At 34.5% G+C, this 24,300-nt stretch overlaps 3 protein-coding genes across 7 annotated transcripts; 2 read left to right on the top strand and 1 right to left on the bottom strand.

The window, feature by feature from the left end:
- Positions 1 to 4,965: 4,965 nt before the first annotated feature.
- On the top strand, positions 4,966 to 10,390 carry LOC140987813 (probable serine/threonine-protein kinase At1g54610). Its single transcript, XM_073456483.1, has 8 exons — positions 4,966 to 5,965; positions 7,084 to 7,368; positions 7,523 to 7,840; positions 7,975 to 8,202; positions 8,303 to 8,403; positions 8,497 to 8,611; positions 9,146 to 9,613; positions 9,707 to 10,390. Exons 1-8 carry the CDS (start codon positions 5,543 to 5,545, stop codon positions 9,911 to 9,913), a joined length of 2,145 nt encoding a protein of 714 aa, XP_073312584.1. The 5' UTR covers positions 4,966 to 5,542; the 3' UTR covers positions 9,914 to 10,390.
- A 154-nt stretch (positions 10,391 to 10,544) lies between these two features.
- On the top strand, positions 10,545 to 17,883 carry LOC140987811 (protein SPA1-RELATED 3-like). Of its 4 annotated transcripts, XM_073456478.1 has the most exons (8): positions 10,545 to 10,903; positions 11,224 to 12,741; positions 12,912 to 13,069; positions 14,166 to 15,132; positions 15,224 to 15,397; positions 15,504 to 15,815; positions 16,051 to 16,110; positions 17,430 to 17,883. In XM_073456478.1, exons 2-8 carry the CDS (start codon positions 11,848 to 11,850, stop codon positions 17,616 to 17,618), a joined length of 2,754 nt encoding a protein of 917 aa, XP_073312579.1. In that variant the 5' UTR covers positions 10,545 to 10,903; positions 11,224 to 11,847; the 3' UTR covers positions 17,619 to 17,883. The 4 variants fall into 4 exon arrangements, with proteins under 4 accessions (XP_073312579.1, XP_073312580.1, XP_073312581.1 ...); XM_073456479.1 differs by having other exon boundaries at positions 10,545 to 12,741; positions 15,224 to 15,370; XM_073456480.1 differs by lacking the exon at positions 17,430 to 17,883 and adding an exon at positions 17,262 to 17,419 and having other exon boundaries at positions 10,545 to 12,741.
- Positions 17,884 to 18,103: 220 nt separating this feature from the next.
- On the bottom strand, positions 18,104 to 21,193 carry LOC140988065 (beta-glucuronosyltransferase GlcAT14B-like). Of its 2 annotated transcripts, none has more exons than XM_073456954.1 (5): positions 20,757 to 21,193; positions 19,270 to 20,047; positions 19,094 to 19,169; positions 18,885 to 19,000; positions 18,104 to 18,759 (listed from the first exon to the last, which is right to left on the bottom strand). In XM_073456954.1, the coding sequence occupies exons 2-5, from the start codon at positions 19,841 to 19,843 to the stop codon at positions 18,260 to 18,262; spliced, it is 1,266 nt and encodes a 421-aa protein (XP_073313055.1). In that variant the 5' UTR covers positions 19,844 to 20,047; positions 20,757 to 21,193; the 3' UTR covers positions 18,104 to 18,259. The 2 variants fall into 2 exon arrangements, with proteins under 2 accessions (XP_073313055.1, XP_073313057.1); XM_073456956.1 differs by having other exon boundaries at positions 20,788 to 21,193.
- Positions 21,194 to 24,300: the final 3,107 nt, after the last annotated feature.

Genomic DNA, 24,300 nt, shown 5'->3' with positions numbered 1-24,300 from the left:
TTATTTACTATGTATCTAGTAAAGCTAAATGGATAGTTCTTTTTTTCCAAAAAAAAATAAGAATATGTCTCTTGTGACATGGTCTCGCGAATCTTTATATAATTTTTATTTTATACATATACATACATACACATATATTTTTGGGAAGTGGTCAATTTTTATATTTTTCAAAATAAATAAACCTTGAATTTTATTCTTTGATATTATTTAGACTAAGTTTATTCTAAACATCCTAGATTTAAATTACTTATGAGCTATTGCATCTTGTTTTAAAATTAATTAAACTCTTAAAATATTTGATTAAAATAAATCATATTATATAGAAAAAAACGGCACGGAGTGAAGTTCTAAATATGTCATCGAATAATTCATAAATTAAGATAAGAATTTACTTGCAACCATATAAATTACCAAAACCATTTCACGTGGCTACTAAGAGGTGTCTGAATTAATGAATTAGGTGAGCGTTTGACAGATGACGAGGAGTTTGATCATCTTTATCAATACATTCTCGAACGAGCTTGTTAATGTGAATTTACTTAACTAACGTGATTTACAATTTATTACATTAATCTCAAAATTTATAATACATACACTCAAATACAATAACTACGGGTTCGCACATCATTGTAAAAGAATCATTCCGATGATAGCGATATTTTTTTTATGGGCCATTGCAAAAAAAAAATTTAATTTTTGAACTAAACACCTGTGTCTGAGGATTGAGGAGGCCCTTGTCTCTCCTTTACTTGACATATTGACTATTTCAGTGTAATTTTGTACCAAAACTTTTCAAGGGAAAAAATAAAATAAAATAAAGTAGGGCCCATGTCTTCATGTTGTGCATGAATAATATCCTCACCCCCAAAAGGAAATATATGTTGGATGTGTAACAAGCTATTGTGGAGATTTAATAAATCACCCAAACCCGGACTTTTAAATCGTAAGTTATATATTTAGATAAAAATAATTGGTCTTTGACTCATAAATACGTATTATTATTTAAATATTTAAGGTTCACAACAATCACATGACAAAATGTCTAAGTTGTGTAAGAGTCATTTACTTCATTTTTCTTGTCGTGCATCCGTTTGTGACGTTTTGGTTCGACATGGTAGAATAATCTTGTGGTTTTAATTACATTATTTTTTTTAAAGTATATTTTATGTGAGACGTTCTTATGGATCTATATCTGTAAAATGGATCGATCTGGTCCATACCTACAATGAAAAGTAATATCTTATATATAAAAGATAATATTTTTTATGATTCGGGTCGTATTAGAGATTTGTCTAACGTACAAAATTGATCGTGAGACGGACATATAAATTTTTGTGTTTTTTCAAAGGTTGAGGATGCATATAGAAAAATAAAGTTTTTGTAATCTCCACTACATTTTATTAATTGGTTTGATTGAAATTATTCAGGATGGATAACTGAAGCCCTTGTTAATGTAAAAATGCTTGCTTGGAAATGGCACTAGCATGCAACACGTTATAAAATGTGATTGCTTTTTCTAACCGCAACCGAGACGAAAACGAATGTTTTAAAACAACTGAATATAAACATAATATCGACATAAATGATAATAATAATAATTATTATATTTGCACATGTATTAAAAAAAATAGTTTTACTTTAATATATAAAAAAAACAAAAAACGATGGCTTTAAAATATATTACCTAAAAAATTATAACAAATAATTTTACTTTAAGATAAAAGCATCTTATTGAAAGTTCGAAGACATGAATGCAAAAATTAAGTGATTGAGAGATTCTAAAAATAAGAAAAATTAAGGTGAAAAATGAGAGGGAAATCGGTCTGGAATTATATAAATTTTTTCATCTTTCTTTATTTATTACTCTGACATTTTAAAATATTATTCAGATCCAATTTTTTTATATTAAACAATTCGAGGAATTGTTGTGGGGGGGCACATGATTTTGGATGGAGGGTGGGTGCAAAATTGAGGGGTGGGGGTAGTTTATTACATTCTTGCAAAAAAATAATAATTTATCAATTTATTTTCAAAAACATTTATTTTTTTTTATAAAAATAAATCGAATCAACTCGTGTCGTGAATATAAATGCGTTAATCAGTCTCTACTTATAATAGAACTAATCTTAAATGAGAAAAAATGGATTATATAAAATAACTATTAATGATAACAATAAAAAAAGGCCTTTTAATTTAAATAAATATAAAAAAGGTAGAAACTTTCAACTTTCTCCGTACTTTTCAAATTCTATCTTATAATGCTATTATTGGTCAAAATCAATTATACTCGTGGTCGGGGGAGTCCGGCAAAGCGAGTCTACTTTCTGCATTAGAAATTGAAAAGGTGACTTCTAATTAAATATTTTCAACTTCACGCACATCAAAAACAACGTGGAACAATTAATGATGGAGCCCGACTGCCATGAGTTTTCTAAATGCTATTCAACTCCAGGGGCCCACATTTAATAAATTAAAAAATGCTATTAATTAATTTTAGTAATAAATGTTATAAAAAATGGGTAATATTTTTCACCGACGATTGGATTGGTTTATTGAAAATTAATATTGTGGTCGCATTTAAAGTTATTTACGATCGTTGTACCGTAAAATGTCGAGAGTTTGATATATTGACAGAGCTAGTTAAGTATGGTTCAATCATGGAATAAAAAACTTTTATAGTTTATAATGATGGCAAAAACTTGTGTGAGACGGTCTTACAGATCGTATTTTGTGAGACGGATATCTTATTTGGGTCATCCATGAAAAATATTATTTTTCATGCTAAGTGTATTACTTTTTATTGTGAATATCGATAGGGTTGATCCGTCTCACAGATAAAAATTCGTGAGACCGTCTCACAAAAAACCTACTCTTATATGATATATGGATCTGCTTCTTCTAAATATATAATTATATACTTACTAAACCATCAATATATCATAGCCACTAGCCATTAACAAAGTCGAGTCGATCCACCTTATACTTAAGAAAACCTCAAGCGTACGGGTTTTTTTTCCAAAAATAAATCTGGAAAATATAATCAAGGATATCCTTTCATTTCAACAGTAATTGAAATGAAACAATTGAAATAGACCATAAATATTATATTTTTTTACGTTTTGTTGAGAAACAATTGAAATAGACCATAAATTTCATACTTTGGTATCTAAATTCAAGTATATTTTGATATGGTTTTGCATGTCTATATCCATGAAATGAATCGATCTAATTCGTAATTATCATCAATACTGAAATTTTTTGTTTAAAAATTATTATTTTTCATGAGTTGGGTTGAGTCATAAATCTGCCAATAAAATCCTTTTACATAAGCTTTTGTGTTATAATAACTATTGACATAACATACTCATTGCAAGTACATAATATATGTTTATTTGCTTATTTATAATATATATTTATTTTTCAAATAATTGTTTTTTATTTTCAAACAATGATTAAATATATTGAAAAGTTATTTATCAAACATACTTGAATTAGTTGATAGAAATGTGTAGAAAGATTGATGAACTACATTAAAAACACCAACGAGTATATAAAATAAAATCTCTATTTATTTATAATGTTGGAGTAAAATTGAAAAGTTTTTTAGTGTGATAGATCATACCAAATTAGTCGTCATAACGATCTCAAACTTTTTAACATAATATAAAAGTTTAGATAACGCATGATTTTCAAGCAAAAACTCATTATATCCAAATTCATTTTCAAATAAAATGACATGTATCTAAATGCATAATATGTCTACTCTGATACGTTCTCACGTATCTTTTCTCGTGAAGTAAATCAATCACATCCATGTTTACGATAAAAAATAATAATTTTGACATAAAAAATATTTTTTTATGGATGACCCAAAAAAAAGATGTGTCACGAAATTGATATGTGAAACCGTCTCATAAGAATTTTTATGACAAGTGCATTATTAAAATTACACTAAAACTCAATAATTTCATCATTAATATAAAAACGAATATGCATATCAGAGAAAAATAAGAATTGAAGAAATATTACAATGTATTTTTCAACTAAACAATCCGGGACACAAATAAATCAACAACACAATCAAATAACCAATTACAAACAATTATAACCAACCACCAATAAAATCGACCTAAACCTATTTTTGAATATCGCATTTGTTAATCATTAGTTGTCATTTCAAGTAACACGTTATAACATTTTACATTGAATGAATACATTTAGGTTACGTTTGGTTGGAGGATAAAATTATGAAATGATTAAGAGATAAATGATAAAAAAACTGATTGAAGTTGAAATATAATATATAATGATAAAATAATATTATGTTTGGTATGATTGTTAAGAATAAGATAATTAAAAATCTTTTGATGAATTGACAAAATTGTCCTTCCACTGTTGCGGCGGGGGCGGGGGCGAGGGCGAGGGCGGCGTTAGTCGGCCGGCTGTGTGGTGGCCGACGGCGGGGGGCGGCGGTGGTTGGCCGGCGGTCGACAAGCTGGATGAGGGGTGGTCGGCCGGCGGCTGCGGCGGTTGTCGGCGGTCGGTGGAGGGAAGTGGTGATGAGTTTGGATATAAGAGAAGAGAAAAATTGAAAAAATATGATGAATTAAGGATTAGATAAATAATCCTAGAGGATGAAGATTGATAATTTTATCACATTTACTATAACCTAATTATTTATAAGAGGGATTGACTTGGTTAAATAAAAAGCCTACCAAACATGGAATTAGATGGATTAAAAAACCATAAACTTACCTAATTTCTTGTACCAAACGCACTCTTAATATATATCATTGTATGATGATTATATAATAAAAAACGAAATTAAATAAAATGAATTTATTGTATTTTTGGACGTAAAATAGATAACAGGAACCGGTGGAAGAGGGTGCAACACACGCACATGAAAAATGCGCGTGGTGGGGAGTGTCTACAACGGAACACAAGCTCTGTGGAACTTAATGCTAAAGCTCTCCCATCAGAATCAGAACTATAAACTCCATGTTACACTTCAATTCTTAAAAGAAAAAAATAAAGAAAGAGAGAAAGATTAACCCCTTTTATTATCTCTCTTCTCCACTTCTCTCACTCTATTATCTCACTCGACACAATTCAGTCCATGCCCTAGATCCACCCATGCCAAGCCATGAATCACTGCTGACCCAACTTTTCATTGATGCCCCATTGTCTTTTCGGTCACCATTCGTGAGCCCTGTTCGGTTTTCTTCTTGAATTTCCTTTTCGAGCGTCTAGGTACATTCTTGGTACATTTTCGGTTTTTGGTGCTCCTTATGTAGACTTCTTTATTTGAGTTCCTCGAAGTGTGGGTGCCAGTTAACTGTGTCTTTATTTAAAGTGTCGGGGTTGGTAAATTTGCTTTCTCTGCTCGAACTGTAATGAATCTTGGCTTATAGTTGGTTTCTTGGATGGATTTGATTGTTTTGAAACAATCGAAGAAGAAAGGTTCTTGCGGTGATAAAAAATGTAAAGAAGTACGATTTTGGGGTATGGGTTGTTGCTGAATTGGGTTTACATAGCGAGAATGGGTTGTATATGTGGTAAGCCCTATGCCATTGATGATAGTAACGAGAGTCCCAGGGAGAGGCTGCCGGGCAAGGAATCTTCGGATTTGCAGGTTCCAAGGGCTGTTTCTTCTCGGAGGGAGGAGAATTTGAGGTTGAAGGATAGACTGGATAGTAATAGTAATAGCAACGAAGGCGGGTTTATATTTGTAGACAAGCGAGTCAACGGTTCATCTAGGTCGTATGTAGAACCTTTGGAGAGGAAGCGAGAGAATCCCGAGTGTGTAACTGCCGTGCACCATCCAGGGGCGGGTATGGTTCCTAGAGCAACTGAAGGGGAAGAGGTAGCAGCTGGATGGCCACCGTGGTTAGCTGCTGTGGCTGGCGAAGCTATTAAAGGGTGGGTCCCTAGGAGGGCAGACTCTTTCGAAAAATTGGATAAGGTTAGGCTTTTGATGTTTTGTTTGTTGCATGTATCAGGCTATGTTGAAACGCAACTTATATGACTTTGTCTATGGTTGCGTGATTGAAACAGTGGATGATATAGGAATGTTATGATTTAGATTCAATTCCATCCATGGATCAGGATGATATATGTCGTTTCAATGTTAAAAAGTGTCACCTTTGTGGAATGCAAGATAATGAATGAACCAAAAGATTAAGCCTTTGAAATATCAAGTCCTTCTATGATACCTCATTGGTTGCGCGTAGGCTAATAAAACTGCGTGGATGCATCAGAATTTGCATTTATGTTAGTGAGTGATGGGTGGTTCAATTAGCAGCTAATGTATCAATATGCATATTATTTTCAACTATGAGTTGGATTACCGATATTCTCCGGTCTCCACCAACTTCAAATTCTGGAATCAGCAATACAGTTGCATATTCTCCTTAATTTGTGAGGCTAGCCTCTGCTGATTAAACCCATATTTTAGTTTTAAAAACCCTTGAAGCGGGCCTCATATTTTGCCATTTTCTGTCACTCCCAGATGATCTTATATATGAACCTATGCTATTATTGAGTCCTTTTTGATAGAAATGCTGGACCGAACTACAAAAATGCGTAATGTGATGAATTTAGGAACTCTGTTACAGTCTCAGGGTGATTGAGAGCTAACAATTGTGTGGGTTTATAAAAATGAATGCATACTCATTCACCTGACGTGACTCAAACGCAAGCCATATATCCTGGAAAACCGATAGTGCCACTAATAAGCTACTTGAGCACAACAATTGCATTTTTGGAATCCTAATCAAGGCGCAGTTATAATAAGTTTTGGGCCATCTAGTCTCTGCTTCTGATCATATGCTTGTGTTATCACAATAAAATTAGCAAATTGTGTTACTGCAATCTGTGTTTTTTTCTATATTATCTTCCATATGTTACTTTAATCTATATTTTTTTATGTTATCTTCCACATGTTTGTGATGAAGATTATGCATGTTTCTGTTGTAAACCAATTAATTTATTATATTTTTTTAAGTACATTGATGATGTGTGCTTTTGCCAAGATTACTCTGTCTAATTCTTTTTTCCCCTTTGTGGCCTTCTTTTCTACAGATTGGCCAGGGTACTTACAGTAATGTTTATCGTGCCCGTGATCTTGATGCAGGGAAGGTTGTTGCTTTGAAGAAAGTGAGATTTGATAATCTGGAGCCCGAGAGTGTTCGTTTTATGGCGAGGGAAATTCATATTTTGCGTAGGCTTAACCATCCAAATATAATTAAATTGGAAGGTCTAGTTACGTCACGGATGTCTTGCAGCTTGTATCTTGTTTTTGAGTATATGGAGCATGATTTGGCGGGACTCGCGTCCCACCCTGGTCTCAAATTTACTGAACCTCAGGTGTGCACATATATTCTTTGATTTCCTACTTGCATAGATATGACAAAAATATTTTTCTCCTTTTGCTTCAAGAATTGTGTTTCTACGAATATACATTGGTTCTAACCTTGAATCTCAGATTTGAAGAACCAAACGGTTTTGTTCTTTTTTTCAGGTTAAGTGCTATATGCAACAACTTTTACGTGGGCTAGACCATTGCCATAGTCACGGCATCCTTCATCGAGATATAAAAGGCTCCAACCTTTTGATTGACAATAATGGTATCCTGAAGATTGCAGACTTTGGTTTAGCTAGTTTCTTTGATCCTCGGCAAAGTCAACCACTGACCAGCCGTGTTGTGACGCTGTGGTATCGGCCACCAGAGCTTCTACTTGGAGCTACACATTATGGTACTGCTGTAGATTTATGGAGTACTGGATGCATACTTGCTGAATTATATGCTGGCAAGCCTATCATGCCAGGAAGAACAGAGGTACATTATTGTCCCAGTTTTTCTCTTTCAACAGTCACGAGGCGATGAAGTTCTTTTGAAGGACTACAGATGTATAATATATTTTTAGGGTAATTTGAAATGCAAGGATGGAAGTCACAAATTTGGTTTTTCAGGTTGAGCAGTTGCATAAAATTTTTAAACTCTGCGGGTCACCCTTAGAGGAGTATTGGAGCAAATCAAAGTTGCCCCATGCAACAATTTTCAAGCCCCAACAACCTTACAATCGTCATGTTACTGAAACATTCAAAGATTTCCCAGCACCGGCATTAGCACTCATAGAGATCTTGCTGTCCATAGATCCTGCAGATCGTGGATCTGCTGCCTCTGCTTTGAAGAATGAGGTAACTTTTTCTATATATTAAATTTTATGGTCTCATATTGGAATAATCAACGTAAACTGATTGTTTAAGAATCCTTACATGTTTGTAACTCTTCTCGTAGTTCTTTACGGCAAGACCATATCCTTGTGATCCTTCAAGTTTACCGAAGTACCCTCCTAGCAAAGAGTTTGATGCTAAAGTTCGAGATGAAGAAACAAGAAGGTAGTTGTTCAATCTTGAAAGTTACTGTCCATTTTTCAGACACAGAAATCCAAATAGGTTATTGAATGTCTCATAAATGTGTGGAACATGTAGACAAATAGCGGCTGGGAACAAAGGTCAAAGATATGACCTAGAAAAGAGAGGACCAAGAGAATCTCGTGCAGTACCTGCCCCTGATGCTAATGCTGAGTTAGTCTCATCAATGCAGGTAACTAACTATACGACCTGTCAAACTTAGTTCCTATTTTTTACGCTGGTTGCAGAACTCAATGATGGGTGAAATATTCTTGCATTTAATTAATTTCTAGTAAGGAAAAGATGTCTTGAACTTGAGCAAATATAATAGATGTAAATTCACTCTTTATTCTATCGGAGAAGAAAGCGTTTTTACAATGTCTCTGCATCAAAATTTGTTCTTCTGAAGGCAATTATGATTATCACTTTTGTCTCGAACTAAATGCAGAAAACAACAATATTTAGATGTATACTAGTTTTTTTTTAAAGGAGATGGAAAATATATTTCAATGAAGGGTAGTAGTAAAATGTCGCTGTTCATGATTCCTGCTGCATTTCTTTCCCCTTTTCAAGTTTTATTGTTTTATTCGGTCTATTACTCTTGCTCCTTTCATGTGTTTGACTATCAGACAGCATGTTCTTGAATCAGATCCTTGTGAAACTGCGTAAACTCTGTGTAGACTTTAATATCAAATACCTCCAAAACTAATGTGTTTTTTGGATGCAGAAAAGGCAAGGTCAGTCGAACCCCAAGAGCAGGAGTGAGATGTTCAGCTCTCATTTTGAAGAAGCTGCATCTGGTTTTCCTATCGAACCACCAAGACCATCCCAATCTGTGGATGAAGCAAACAACGAGCCTCACGGAAATATCCACAAGAGAGCTTCCCATTCCGGGCCGTTGGTTAATCGAGCTGCCTGGGCGAAGGCTGGAAAGAACTTGGAAGATGCTCCAAAAAACCTGGGCGTGGCTGAGTTAACAGCCATGTCTGGTTTAGTTGCTGCGAGGAGGAGCATGTTGTCTGAAGAGCGTAGGGATAAATCTTTGCCTCAGCATGAAGTTCCAAAACTTATTTCCAGGTTTCCTGGATCATACAAAGAGGTTTCAAGTTCTGCAATGATTCAAGTCCAGAAGAATAATCCGAGTGCCAACTCTCAGCAGCAAGAAGACGAAAGAACTAACAACAATCCTGCACTTGTAAGTACTCATGTTATGTTTACGTTATGTGGCATCGCTATTAGCGCTTGCTGTCGTAGTCATCATATTTCTTTCTTGCTGATCTCTCTCCAGCTTGGTTATGGGTCGAAGGGAAACAAAATTCACTACTCGGGACCACTTCTGGTTCCGTCAGGCAAAGTGGATCAGATGTTGAAGGATAACGACCGGCAAATTCAAGAAGCTGTACGACGAGCTCGATTGGACAAGGCGAGGATGAGAAAACTGCAGGCTGACAGAAACCAGCTATCAACAAATTCATTATTTGTTTCTGGTCGTTGAACAAGCAAATTCAGTTGGAAACCATGAAAGAAGGAAGATGTCACCAAAAATGAAGGGTGAAGCTTAATAATTAGTTTATTATTTTTTGTTCTTTTGGAAAATGTGAGGGAGGAAATTGTTGTATAAATAGAGGTGTAACTGTACTGTGCTGCAGAAGGTAGGTTGTGGCCAGTTCCCCTCTGGTTTTAGAGTTCAATGGGAAATCCCTCCATTTTCTTGATTCTATTTGGCAGTGGTTTTTTTTTTTTTTTTTTTTTTTTTTTTTTTTTTTTTTTTTTTTTTTTTTTTTTTTTTTTTTTTTTTTTTTTTTTTTTTTTTTTTTTTTTTTTTTTGTGTGGAGTATTCTTGTAAAGCTTATCATGAATTTTAAGTTTTAGTACTACATAGTCTCTTGTGCAAACGTTCGGAGCTGTTGAAAACATGAGCTGGTATAGCTTATGTTTTCCTAATATCTAACTTTGGTAATTGTTTACTGAAGATCAAGGAGATGTTCCTAACTGTGCTATTTATGTATGAATAAGAAATTAAACTTCCACGTGTCCAGTTCAAATTTACTATACATTTAATCGAAATCGAAAGCCTCAACTTGAAATTCAATAGAAGTTACCGATGAGCGATCCCAAGAAGATTTTACCCTTTGTCTAGTAAAAAATGCGGTTTACGAAATCTCGAACTCGATCTGTCTAATTTTTAGATTTTTGGTGGCCTTGGGCAGAATCGGCCATGGCGGCATTCCCCTCCAACAAGAAGGATGCATGCCGAACTATCAACAAGTGGAGAATTAAAGCCCCCGTATATAAAATATCTACAGCATCAGCAACTTAACACCGCATGCGATTCCAGTAAGATGTTTTTCCCCCCTTACATTCGCAAGTTAGAAGCTTATAATAGAGGTCGATCGTACCACCATTCCGCCGTAGTGTTGGCGAAGTCCGTGGATTAGGGTTTATCAGAGGCGTGAGGGTTATCCGGAGGTGATTCTGACGATGAGTAAGTTCAGCATTTTCCACCATTAAATAATGGGATTTGTTAACGACATAATAATCCCTCCTGATTTTTTTAATAACGGGTTTTCCTAAGCGAGTAATTTTACTTCTTTTTATGCTCTTTACGTCATCAGATTAGGTTAATCCAGTCTATTTATTTAACACAGCCATACAAAATTAATAATATAATATTGTTTTTTTATTGTGCTTTATTTCTGAGACTGTTGTTGGGAATTGAAGATACTGTGGACCACATAAACAAAAATGATTTTAAAACTTAATATTTACATGTTGCCACTTTTGATCTTGAAATGGGGATTGCAGCTTGAGGATGAGGATTGTCCACGTTGCTATGGACATTGTTGTACAAGAGAGATTGGAATTAGAGGAGGGTGGAATGTGGTTTTAGGGTTTCCAATAAAAAAAGGGTATAACGAGGCTCTTTTTTTTGACATTTTATGCATTCATTAATACAGGATCATCAGACCTGTGTTTTTTTGGCACCTTTTTTTGTTTCTTTCTTACTATGGGGAGCAAACATGAGGCTCTGGTGCTTGCTAGAGGGAAAAGGAGCACACTGTTCTCTTACTCCTGTTGAGCTTTGAGGAAAAGTTAAGATTATCAATTTGTGTGGTTCTTATTTGTTTATTTGCTCCAACTAGCTTACCCTTTCTCCCCTTTTCTCATATTGCTTTTAGAACTTTTATGGGTTATCCGAGTCCCCATTTTCCCCTTAATTTGGTGAATTTGCTTGAGGGGACATTATCTGAGGGTGATCTTTGAGACGTGCTCTATTCTCTCGTTTGAATGAGTAATTGAATGAAGAGGCAAGTACATGTACATACATAATCTCAGCTTTAGTATTTCGGGGATCAAAATGGAGGTTTTGGTGGTGAGGGAACTTGTAAAAAGTTTGTGGATAGTATTATCGTGCTATATCGTTTGTGTATGCGATGGGATTCACGCAGGTATACTTATAGGTGGATAATTATGGAAGGCTCGTCCGAGTCAAATTGGCAAAGGTCTGATAATTCTAGGGGTTTAAACTCTTCATCATTACTGGATAGAAATCCCAGAACTCTTCGAGCAAGCACTGTCAGATCGTCGGGAGGCAATGCATCCCATGAATCTGGATTAGTATTGGTGAGAAAAGGGAGTGAACGAACCCTGTGGCCCTATATCAGCAACAAAACTCAAGCTGCGGCAGCCGAGGACGGTGACGCAGCTGGAGGTCCTGTTCGGGACTTGGAATGCAATGATGTTAGTCTGAGACAATGGTTGGATAATCCAGAAAGGACGGTGGATGCTCTTGAATGCATACATATATTTTCTCAAATTGTAGATATTGTGAACCTGGCACATTCGCAGGGAATTGTTGTTCACAATGTCCGCCCCTCGTGCTTTGTCATGTCTTCACTTAATCGCGTCTCTTTTATTGAATCTGCTTCTTGCTCGGATTCAGGTGCTGACTCGATGGACTACGGAGAAAACGGTCAAACCGCTGAGTTTAAGGGTTCCGCTTCACCATCATCCCATGATTTACCCTCACACCTCCAATCAAGAAGTCAGTTAGGCATACAAGATTCTGGGGCCCCGACTGATGTTGTGAATCCCACTTCCCAGATGAATTCGGATGCCAGTTGCTTGCAATCAGTATCAGGTCAAGCTTTGCAAGCCTCGGAAGCCATTGGGAATGAACGAACAGGTGATAAAAAAAATTCTTTTCCGATGAAACAAATATTGCTCAAAGAATCCAGTTGGTACAGCAGTCCAGAAGAGGTTGGCGACAGTAATAGTTCCTGTGCTTCCGATATTTATCAAATTGGTGTCTTACTCTTTGAGGTCAGTGGTAGGCATTCTTTATGTAATAAACTTGTACAAGTTTGCGTTTCCGATGCTTGTCACCATCTTCCTGGTTTTCTTGGTGTTGATCTTTTGTGAGTTAGATCTATCGTGATGACATTTTTATTCTAGCGCGTTACTGATATAGATTTTTTTTACTTGTGAGCTAGTTATTTTGCCCTTTTAGTTCAATGGAAGAGAAAGCCACAACTATGGCAAGCCTGAGACACCGGGTCCTCCCTCCTCAGTTACTTCTCAAGTGGCCTAAAGTAGCTTCATTTTGCTTACGGTTACTACATCCAGAGCCAAGTAGCAGACCAAAAATAGGGTGGGTTTTTGTCGTGGCATTTCCAACCTGTTGAAGCTTCAAGTTTTATTTCCAATTACTATTTTGTCTTCATTTATTCCTGCAACATTTTTCCCTTTCATACAAAAAAGGTTTCTTGTATTCTTTTTCAACCAGGCATATTATTCTTTGATAATGTATTTTTGGTTGAGTTAACTGCAAGTTTTTTGGAATTCTTGTAGATATTGGGAAGTTTATATACAGAAGCTCTTGGGTTAACAAAGTACTTGAAGTCTCGGACCGCGACTTTTTAAGTATTTATTTTTTGAATAATAAATAATAAACAGTTTTATATTACTAATGAAAAGGCTTTTTTTGATTTTTTTTTGAAGTGATGTTAGAGCAAAAACAAAAAGTCACAGTTTTCTATCTTCTAGCTTTTGACATTTTCAAGGGTAGGTTTAAAGACGAAGACCCACCGGATGCTGCGTTTTTTTTAAAGAAAGACCATTTTATTAAGATAAGGAGTCGTTCTAGAATGAGCTTCTCTATCCAAAGTGGCTCTACTAACCCTCGTAAATTGCTTGCCTTGAGAGTACTATTCGCAGAGTGCTAAAAATGATTTATTGATGGAAAATGCCAGTTTTTTCAACTTTTGAGAATTTGTGCATGTTTGAGTTGTTGTTTGAAAATATGAAAGCTTGAACGTGCGCTTTGTCGAAACTGATTATATATTTTATTTTATTTTATTTGATATTTGATATGCAATTACCTGCAGACAAATAAATGCATTCTATTTTCGCAGAAAAAAATATAAACGGGTCGATAAAATAGTCACCAGACTGTTAATTTAAGTTGTCGCACATTACAATATTTCTAATTTATATGATTTAAGTGTGATTTCTATAGCTCATTTCTTCCTACATCAGATGGTCCCATCTTTACTAAAAGTTGTCGTACATTATGTTTATAATTTCTAAAAGATCAAATGTGATTTCTATAGCATATTTCTTCCTACATCAGATGGTCCCATCTTACCAAACTCTCCACTAGCACTCTTCTTGGTAGATTTGTCTCGCAGATGTGTGTTCTATTTATAAGTTGTGTTTTACAGCCGTGATACTCTCTCTGTTTGCAGTGAGTTGCTGCAAAGTGAGTTTTTGACTGCACCAAGAGATGATATAGAAGAACGAGAAGCTGCTATAGACCTTCGAGAGAAGATAGAAGAGCAGGAGTTGTTGCTGGAGTTTCTTCTGCTACTGCAACGAAGGAAGCAGGATACTGCAGATAGATTGAACGAGACAATATCCATTATGTCTTCTGACATAGAAGAAGTCTCAAATCTGCAGACAGCTCTTAGAATAAAAGGAGGCCAAAGGTCAGAGTTGGCCAAGAATGCCACCTCAGGCTGCCAGTCAATTAACGTTACTGGCGCTGATGATTCCGGTAGTTCAGGTTCTAGAAAGCGAATTAGGCAGGGCCTTTGTGACAGCAAACCAGGTGAAACTTCCTATCTTGCAGATGACCATCAAAAGCTAGAGATGCCTTCTGGATATCAGGGAAACGTTCTCTCCAAAAATTCTAGACTGATGACTAATATTAGGAAACTGGAATCAGCTTACTTTTTAACGAGATGCATGGCTGTGAAACCAACAGGCAGATCATTGGCTGGACATTTTCCTGTCGATAGTGATGGTAGAGGATCTATTTCGGCAACTGAAAGAAGTTCCATCAGTAATACATCATCAAAAGAAAGGTACAATAAACAGAAGCAAAATAGATGGATAAACACATTTCTTGAAGGGCTATACAAGTATTTATCTTTTAGCAAGCTCAGAGTTAAAGCAAACTTAAAGCAAGGGGATCTCTTAAATTCCTCCAACCTCGTATGCACCCTTAGTTTTGACCGTGATGGGGAGTTTTTTGCGACTGCTGGCGTAAACAAGAAGATAAAAGTTTTTGAATACAATTCTATCTTAAACGAAGACCGTGATATTCACTATCCTGTGGTCGAAATGGCAAGTATATCGAAGCTCAGCAGCATATGTTGGAATGGCTACATTAAAAGTCAGATTGCTTCAAGTAACTTTGAAGGGGTGGTGCAGGTAAGTTTGATATTAAATATGTAAATCTGTTTCACTTTCTCCTCCAGTGATCAATCATGTTGTGATCAAGTTTCTCAGGATATATTTTCAGGTGTGGGATGCCATGAGAAACCAAATTTTCATGGAAATGAGAGAACATGAGCGTCGTGTGTGGTCTGTAGACTTTTCAGTTGCTGATCCAACCATGCTGGCTAGCGGGAGCGATGATGGTACCGTTAAGCTCTGGAATATCAATCAGGCAATTCTATTTTTGCAATTGGTGGATGTCAGCTTTGAAACTAAATGTACCAAAGCATCTAGTTATCATTGCTGCATGAATTAAATTCTAGAAATGTAACATGTTAATTTTCTTGCTTCAATTGCCACTGCAGGGAGCAAGTGTCGGTACCATTAAGACAAAGGCCAATGTCTGCTGTGTTCAATTTCCCACAGACTCCGGTCGCTCCCTTGCATTTGGTTCAGCAGATCATAGGATATATTACTATGATCTTCGTAACTCAAAAATGCCCCTTTGCACTCTAATTGGTCATGATAAAACAGTGAGTTACGTCAAGTTCATAGATTCAACAACTCTTGTGTCTGCATCCACGGATAACACACTAAAGCTCTGGGATTTGTCCATGAACAGAGCAAGAGTTATCGATTGTCCTCTGCAGTCATTCACTGGCCACCTTAATGTAAAGGTATGCTGTTTCTTGTTATTTCTTTTTATGGTAGTACCTTAAAGAACGGACCATTATTCGACCTGCATGATTACTACAAACAATTTCCGTAATAGTTGTCAGGTTCAAGTTGCATTACTTTGTTGTCGATTCAGAATGTCTTCGATATTTCCCCACCCAATCCTAAGATATTGCAGTTAACAAGATTAAAATGTTTGATAGTGTTTGATAATGATGAAATATCATCCATTTTCAGAATTTTGTTGGTTTGTCTGTATCTGAAGGCTACATTGCAACTGGCTCAGAAACAAATGAGGTATCTAACGTCATGCTGTATATTGATACTTGCTATACAATATGCTCTTCGTCTTTTAATTTTTAATACCTACATATATGCTTTTCTAAGTAGTTTTTTCTAGTTAACTGCTGCCTGATAATTCTCCGTTCAAGGGTGTTACTCTTGCTTGTAATAGACTTCTCTAAGCATGCTTTACACAATAACCTCGTCTTGTAATCGAAACAAGAAAATAAAGTGACAATGATTCAAAAAAGAATCATGTAGGTAACATTGATGCGTTGTTAATTCCTTCGGGTGTGGTTGAGATGGGAACAGTTACATGTGGTGGTGACTAGTGAGGCCCAGATCTTTAGGATCTTCTTGGTTCCAAATGAGATAAAACAAATTAGACGACTCAAAGAAGTCACTTACTTATCATGCATAGGGCTCCATGCACACACTGTTACAAGTAAACAGTGATTTATGGCGTGTAATATTCCTCTATAGCTTAATTTTAATTTCACTCAGCAAGTTTGACATCGGTTGGTTTCGGTTAATAGGATGATAAGTGATTATTTACTGAAAGATAAATCATTTGAATTTATAGGATAAGGAATAAATAGAACAATAAATTAGTAAACAAAACATAGGATGAAGATGTGTTAGAAATCTATCAATATTTCATCATCGTCCTATCAACCGAACCGAATGAAATCATGTAGGGTAATTGGGATAGTACTAGCAAACATCAGTGGGAGTGGGAGAAGAGAAATTAAGAAAGGATACTGGATTGAGGCGATTGGTTTGAAGTGGGCAGAGGAATGATGATTAGATTATTGGTAATTGGCTGACCATCGGTCACACGGGTTGACTCAAATCCATGGTTTTTAATGACCTTATAATAGATGAAAAGCTTGTCCGAGACAAGAGGGGTTCAGTGGCATGGAGTGCTAAAAGAAAGATAACTGGATTATGAATGTGTGATTCCAAGCTCTTCCTCGAAGAAATTAGATTCCATGAAAAAGATGGTTGGGATATTTAGTTGGATTGGAATCCATTATACGAATCGTTAAATTTTTTTTAAATCCTTCATATTGGTCATGTCGCTTAAAAAACTGCTAGGCCTAGCAAATTCAGTGTAGATGGTCTGGAAAAGAAGTTTCTACATTTGTTTCTTTCTCTCGCCGCAGTTTGGCAGAAGAAATTTAAGACGAAGATGTACAAGCGACATAGTTATTTGGGAAAGACATGCTTTATTCATCACGACCCTCAGCCACCACCTCTCAATTCCTTTTCTGTGAATTACGAACTCAAGTTACATTGTCTTTCTTCTGTCTAATTTGTTTATATCCATGCAGGTTTTTGTTTATCACAAAGCATTTCCTATGCCGTCGCTAGCATACAGATTTAATAGCACGGACCCACTTTCTGGTGATGAAGTGGATGATACCACACAGTTTATTTCTTCTGTATGTTGGCGCAGCCAGTCCTCCACGTTAGTCGCTGCAAATTCTATGGGAAATATTAAGCTTCTGGAGATGGCTTGACTACTTGAACTATTCGGGAAAACTTCCACAATCCACTCTGAATAGTTGATGCAGGAACGATGGATGCATTAAGAGAGAGAAATTTTGCTGTAGTTTTCATATGGACGTGACTTTAACATGGAGAGTGAGATTCATATTTTTGACTGAATGTGTATATATAAAGATTAGGAAGGATAGGGTAAGGTACGGGAATGTATATTGATTTTTCCTTGTATATTCTGCAACACATGGTTCTTGATCTTCACTTAAAAGACTAATTTATTTGGCGGCTTTGTAGTTTTTATTTTTATGAAAATGTGAGATGGGAGTTATTTTATTTTTTAACATCGGTCAACTATTTTTTTAAGAAGAAAATGAAATCTTCAAGTATATTTCAAATACATTTGAAGAGATCGTTTTCTTAAAAAAAGAGCTGATCGAGATTATTTAACCAATTTCTCTCTTGAAATAAAAACCATTCTCTGAGAAAGTTGTAAAATCGAATTTCATAAATAATATTGTGCAATATCGTATCAGAACCTACAAAAAAGTGACCAAGTGGTGTGTGTGTGTGTGTGTGATATAAAGCATTATTGGAGCTACCCAAATGACTAAAGTATTTTCGCTCTATAATTTCCAGGAGCAAGAATGATACAAAAAATCTATCTGCACTGGTTTTGACTAAATCTTGGCGACATAACCAGTTCACCTAAAAGCCTTCCAAGCCTTCCAGCACCAGGACCTGGTCTAAGCTTCGTTACATTTCCAACCTTAGTACACCGTGGTTTTCCTGCACACCAGCCACCAGGCGTAATGCTCCCATTTTTTCGCCTCAGCAGTTCTCCGTCGATTTTCTCCAAGATGGGAGAATCCCTTTCGAATTTACGTGCGAAGGCAGCATTACTAGCATAAATTTTTGAAGTGTCATTGAGGGACAGAGTGTGGGGGTGTTGTTTGGGCGGATTATCCCAAGAAATATAGTGCATGTCATGGTTCACGACAGTTGAAGCAAATTCGGGGGCGTTGCAGATGACTGTCTGAAAATAGCCCTCTGGGGAGGAAACAAAGTTCGAGTAATACATGAGCAGAGTTCTGGGAAGGTTATCCCAACCCCATATACAGTATTCGACAAATGCTCGTGATAAGATCGTCCAAGCTGAGCCTGCAAATGGCTATTAAACTCCGCATCATAGAATTCGTATGTGCACGGATTTTTATCCGTCAATAATTAAGCAATGTCGTATTTAATATTTCACCAAGTCTGAGAAAGCAGATGCAAGAACTAACCGGTGAACAGTTTAAATGCTGTTGGTAAATTTCTCCTGGGTGAAACCCAAAATATGTCGGACTTTGTTTTCTGGTAGAGTCCTGGATCAACGATCAACGGCATTGCCCTTTGGCTTCTGCAATAAAGCCATTTTACGTTACTAAGTTTCTGTGGCCTCATCTTCTCGATACAAAACAATCCAACTCAACACATAGAATAGAAAACTTACGATTTCCAGCCTAAATTGCTCGTGTGTTCGACAAAATTAAGGTCTCTTTTCAATTTGGAAAATGTGTGGAGTAGATCTGCGAGGTTGACAAATTAGTCACATTTCAAGAAATTCTTGCAAGAAAGATGTGAATCACAACATCCTTGTAACATCACAGGAAGAACTGAAAAACTCACCATCTTGAGTCACCAAAGGATAATCTGAAGCACTGAGATTGATAAACCAGTCCCAATCTTTATGTCTCTTCAAAAGAATAGCACACGCGTGAAGAGTACTAGCAACCATGGTGGGGCCTCTATAAGTAACCATATTCGCTTTGGTGTTCATAAAAACATTCCCAACTTTGGTAAAAAGGGTATGGTTTTCGACCCTTGACTGGAGCTCCAATCTCTCCTCTGGAGGAGACTCAAGATCAAGATGAACAACATAATAGTTCCATGGATGATATAAAGAATGAAGAGTCCTCCAAAGTTTCTCCAAATCGCCTTTAGAACCAGATATTAAATAAGCAAACTTTGGAACAGAAGGACGAGCTGGAGGAGGTGGAGCTTGATTAAGCTTCGCTTCAGCAAAATAAGGGTTGCTTTGATTGGTCATAAATCGAGAAGGGAATATCGAAAAAACCGAATTGATTGAGTTCAAGGAGGAGACAAGCCCCATATTGAAGGAGGTCGCAAGAAGCAAAATGAATACCAATGAGCTTATAACAAGAGGGAACACCCACTTCTTCTCCATATTCATGTACCCCATTGCTAAAGCTTATGATCAAGAAATCTAACAATAAATTCTCATCACACCTGAATCCTGATATCTGCTATATTCGTTCAAAAGATTTGAACACGAAAAGTGCTTTTTAATGGTAGGTTGTTGATCCCTATTGTGGCACCAAGTGCTCAAACATGAATCAAGGAATTCTTTGATCGGAACCAAGAATCGTTTTATTGGAAAGGGAATCTAAATTAAAAAAAAAAGATAAAAAGATTTAGTCATTGTTGAATACTAAATTATTTGATACATTTAAGAAAGACTCTTTAAACAACTTGAGAATGATTTAAAACAACATACAGTTCTGCACTATTATATTACAAATAAACATCATGCTGCTCCCCAACGTGAATAAAATATAGTAAAAATCATTCCTCATAAAATATTATACTGCTGTGCGTACGGCCGATGAATTAAGCAGAAAAGACAGGAACACTGCATCAATAGAATCGAAACTGAAAATGATTACGGTCAATAAGGACTAATTTAACGAAAAATGAACAGCTGTATTATCTCAATGTTCAATAGCACTCGATGATAAAAACCCAAATCTCGATTCCAAAACACAGTATAAATCTTGAAAAGGTAGCCCGAGTACCGACACAACGGACAACAGCAACCAGAAAAATTATATTTACGACAAGGGCCAAATCCCAAATCGTCGTTTAGATCACTCAATTTACGATCTAATCGACCCCGAATCCCAAAAATAAAGGGAGAAAAAAAGATGCCAGTTACAACAGGAAATCGCAAGAAGTTCTATAAACGTAAATATCAAAACATTAACCATTGAAGTGAGCGTGAATACGCATTATAACGAAAAGACAAGTACATCAGCAACAAAACGAAGAATACGCAACATCAGCTAAAACCATACAAGCCTAAGAAAAAGCCGAACCTTGATGTTTTCTATTTATTTATTGTCTTACGTTGGTTAAAACAGCATCCACCTTGTATGCGTGTCCCCCGTATATTGTGTACGGGTAGAAAGATCTCGAAGAGAGGAAGGTATAGAGCTGTTTCGATTGGGGAAAAAAAAACAGGCTCTAAGAATGGTGGGTTTGAGTTGTTCTGGAATACAATCTCAAGATTGCAGTGATCACGAAATTTCAGGGAGTGCTTCGTGCGTGTAAATTCTGTTACTAGTTTGTAGGAGGAATCAAAGAGATGATAAAATCAGAGCAAAATTTATATCTTGGAATAGATTAGACATGGGAATGCATTGAATCCTGGTGCAGCTATTTACTTTGACCCCAGACGTCTTCTTCTTCATTTATAGCTTCATCTCGCGGACTTAGGCAAATTTTAAAGGCCTGCTATCCCTATTCCGTAAACCCCATCTCGGTTTCATCTCGTTCGGATTCTTCTCTGTTAATTAATTTTATGTAAAATCTTGATTTGATAAATCAAGATTTAAATTTTCATAAATGATTTTTATTAGAATAACAAACTGTTTATGATTTTTTTTGTAATGTTTTTTTATTTTATTTTGAGGATTGTGATGTTCAAAAATACAGATAAGGATAAATAAATATTCCTTAAATTTGAATTTTTTTAAAAAGTGGATGAATTATGATAGTAATAGATGTGACCGAAATTTATTAAAAGAGTAGGTATCTTGTAAGACGATCTCATAAATCTTTATCTGTGAAACGATTAAAACCCTGTCGATATTCACAATAAAAAGTAATAATCTTAGCATAAAAAGTAACATTTTTTCATGGATGACCCAAATAGATATCTGTCTCACAAAGTACGATCCGTGAGTCATCTCTCACAAGCTTTTGCCTTATTTAAAATGTGAGTAATTACGTAATTCTATTTTTTATATTTCACGCTGCAAATTTTTTTTTATATTAAAACATTGTTCTAGTCCATTAAATTTAATATGTGGTAATATATAATAAATGGTATATAATCCAAAATACAGAGTTTGCTAAAAATTATTTAATTGGAAAAAAACAAAAGAAAAAACATTTCATATGTGAAACATAACATAAGCTATAAGAATTGATGGTTTTGAGAACAAGAAAGAGATGCATTGACAAAAAGTTAATATCGATTATCATATAAAAAAAATATCGGTCAATGTGCAAAATAATACTACTAAAATTTATGAGTAGTTATCTTGTAAAACATTTTCACGGATATATATTTATGAAACGAGTCGATTTGGTTTATAAAAGTGATATTTTGACATAAAAATAAAATTTTCTCGTGAGTCAAGTTAGATTGGAAATTTATCTCACAAAATTGAATCAAGAGAAGATATCATTTGAGTGTTTGTGAACTGATATTCAGCCACTGAATTTTTAATTTCACCTATGAAATTTGTTTATAAATTATTATTATTATTATTTCCGTGGTTTTTTACGTACACGTGGTATAGAACATCGTTCCTTCTCATTAAGGGAATTATTATTTGTTTGAAAAGTTGTGAAATGTAATTTAAAACATCTTTGTCAAGGGGTGGCTGTAAGCCTAATTGTATTTATTTTTAGTAAAAACATATTATTCGACAAATAATTTATTAGTAAGAATGGAACAGGAAACAAATCAATATCAAAATCAGTAATTATTATTCATTTGACTTTGTTTTCTTCACAATTCTCTCATTTTCTCGATTTTCTAATCACATATCAATTCTTAATAATTAATATTGACTTATTAATGAAATTAATATATAGTCATTATTTATGGGACCTCAATAATCCATTATTTCTTTATTTATTGAGCGAGACTCATTATTTCATTATGGCAAAAACTTGTGTTAGATGGTCTCACATATCGTATTTTGTGATACGGATCTCTTATTTGGGTCATTCATGAAAAAGTAATATTTTTTATTCTAAGAGTATTACTTTTTATTGTAAATATCGGTAGGGTTGATCCGTCTCACGGATAAAGATTCGTAAGACCGTCTCACAAAAGACCTACTCTTTCATTATTGAAAATGTTTAGAAAGGCGGTTTCTTGCTTATTGAGTTTGGGAAAAAATAATTATTCTGTAATACGATCTCACATATTTATATTTGTGAGACATGTTGATATGATACATTTACAAAAAAAATTTACTTTTGATATTAAAAAAAATATCATTTCCTAGAATTGGGTCGAGTTGAAAATCCATTTTATAAAATTGATATGTGAACGGTCGTACAAGAACTTTTGAGTGAAAAAATAAATAATAGTAGTGGTGGAGTCAAAATTTTCCAAGTAGTGGTAATATATCTATTTTTTTTAGAATTTATGTGTACACAATGTTCACGCCTCACATTTATTGCATATAATATAAATATATTTGTCTTCTATCTTTTGGTTCATCTACCAAAATATTTAACAAAATATTTTTTATTTAAAAAAATTTATACCTCGATAACAATTCTTTCATTTTTATAATAAATTTACAAATAACAATAATAAATAAATCAAATAAAATGATAAAAGCACAATATAAATGTTAATTTATCTAATTATCCTATATTTATATATTTTTTTGTTTCCAATTATATTTTCTCGTTGATGTTGTCTTTAAATTATTGTCATCTAGTTTTTTAAGGTGCTAACATTTTTTTAAATATGTCACTTCATTTATTTTTATGAAAACTAGTAAATTACTCTATATATTGAAAACATTTACAAATTTGAAAGTTGGAACTTAAAAATACTTTTTGTAAATTTTAATTTAATAATAGTTTTGATTTTGCTAAAATAAGGGAATAAATTATGACATTTAGGATAGAGATTTTGAGAAGTTTTTGATATTTTTTTTTCATTTTTATTATTAATTATCTTGAAAAGGTGACAAGAATAAATTATTAAAAAAGGTGAAGACGTTATTAAATAATTTTAAATAATAAAGATTAGAATAAGAAAAATATTTTTAAAATATTTCATTGCAACTAATAATAATGGTCATAAAAAATTTAAAAATCAAATAAATGATTTAAAATTTAAAGAGAGCTATGGGGCGAGTTTTTTTTTTTTCAAAAAAAATATATATTTAGAAATATCAAAGTAAATTTTTTAATACTATTTTACTTTGTAACAGAGCAAAGGTAACAACGAATTTTTTAAAAATAAAGTAACAAACAATAAATTTAATGCAAATGAATCAATAAAATGTAGAACCAAAACAGACGTTCGCTTTTATTTGTTCACTCATTTTTAAACGAGTTGACATTATTTCTTCCATATAAGAACAGATGAATGTTAATTGTTCTAAATAAAATATCTGAAAGTTGTATATATAGACTTGGACAATCCTCGATTTTTAGATTGAATTAAATCTAAATCTTAATAATAAACAATAATTTAAAAAATAAAAAATAAAATAGAACAACGATCGAGAAGTGACACACTGCATGACGTCGAAACCAAATCTTCCGTTTATAAATATAATTATATACATGTCACGGCTGCCAAACTTATAATTGCAATTA

The sequence above is a fragment of the Primulina huaijiensis genome, chromosome 11, assembly GCF_012295235.1.
Source record: "Primulina huaijiensis isolate GDHJ02 chromosome 11, ASM1229523v2, whole genome shotgun sequence".
In the NCBI taxonomy this organism is placed as follows: Eukaryota; Viridiplantae; Streptophyta; class Magnoliopsida; order Lamiales; family Gesneriaceae; genus Primulina; species Primulina huaijiensis.
Note: the sequence above shows the minus strand (reverse complement) of the source record. Positions and strands in the feature narration are given on the sequence as shown.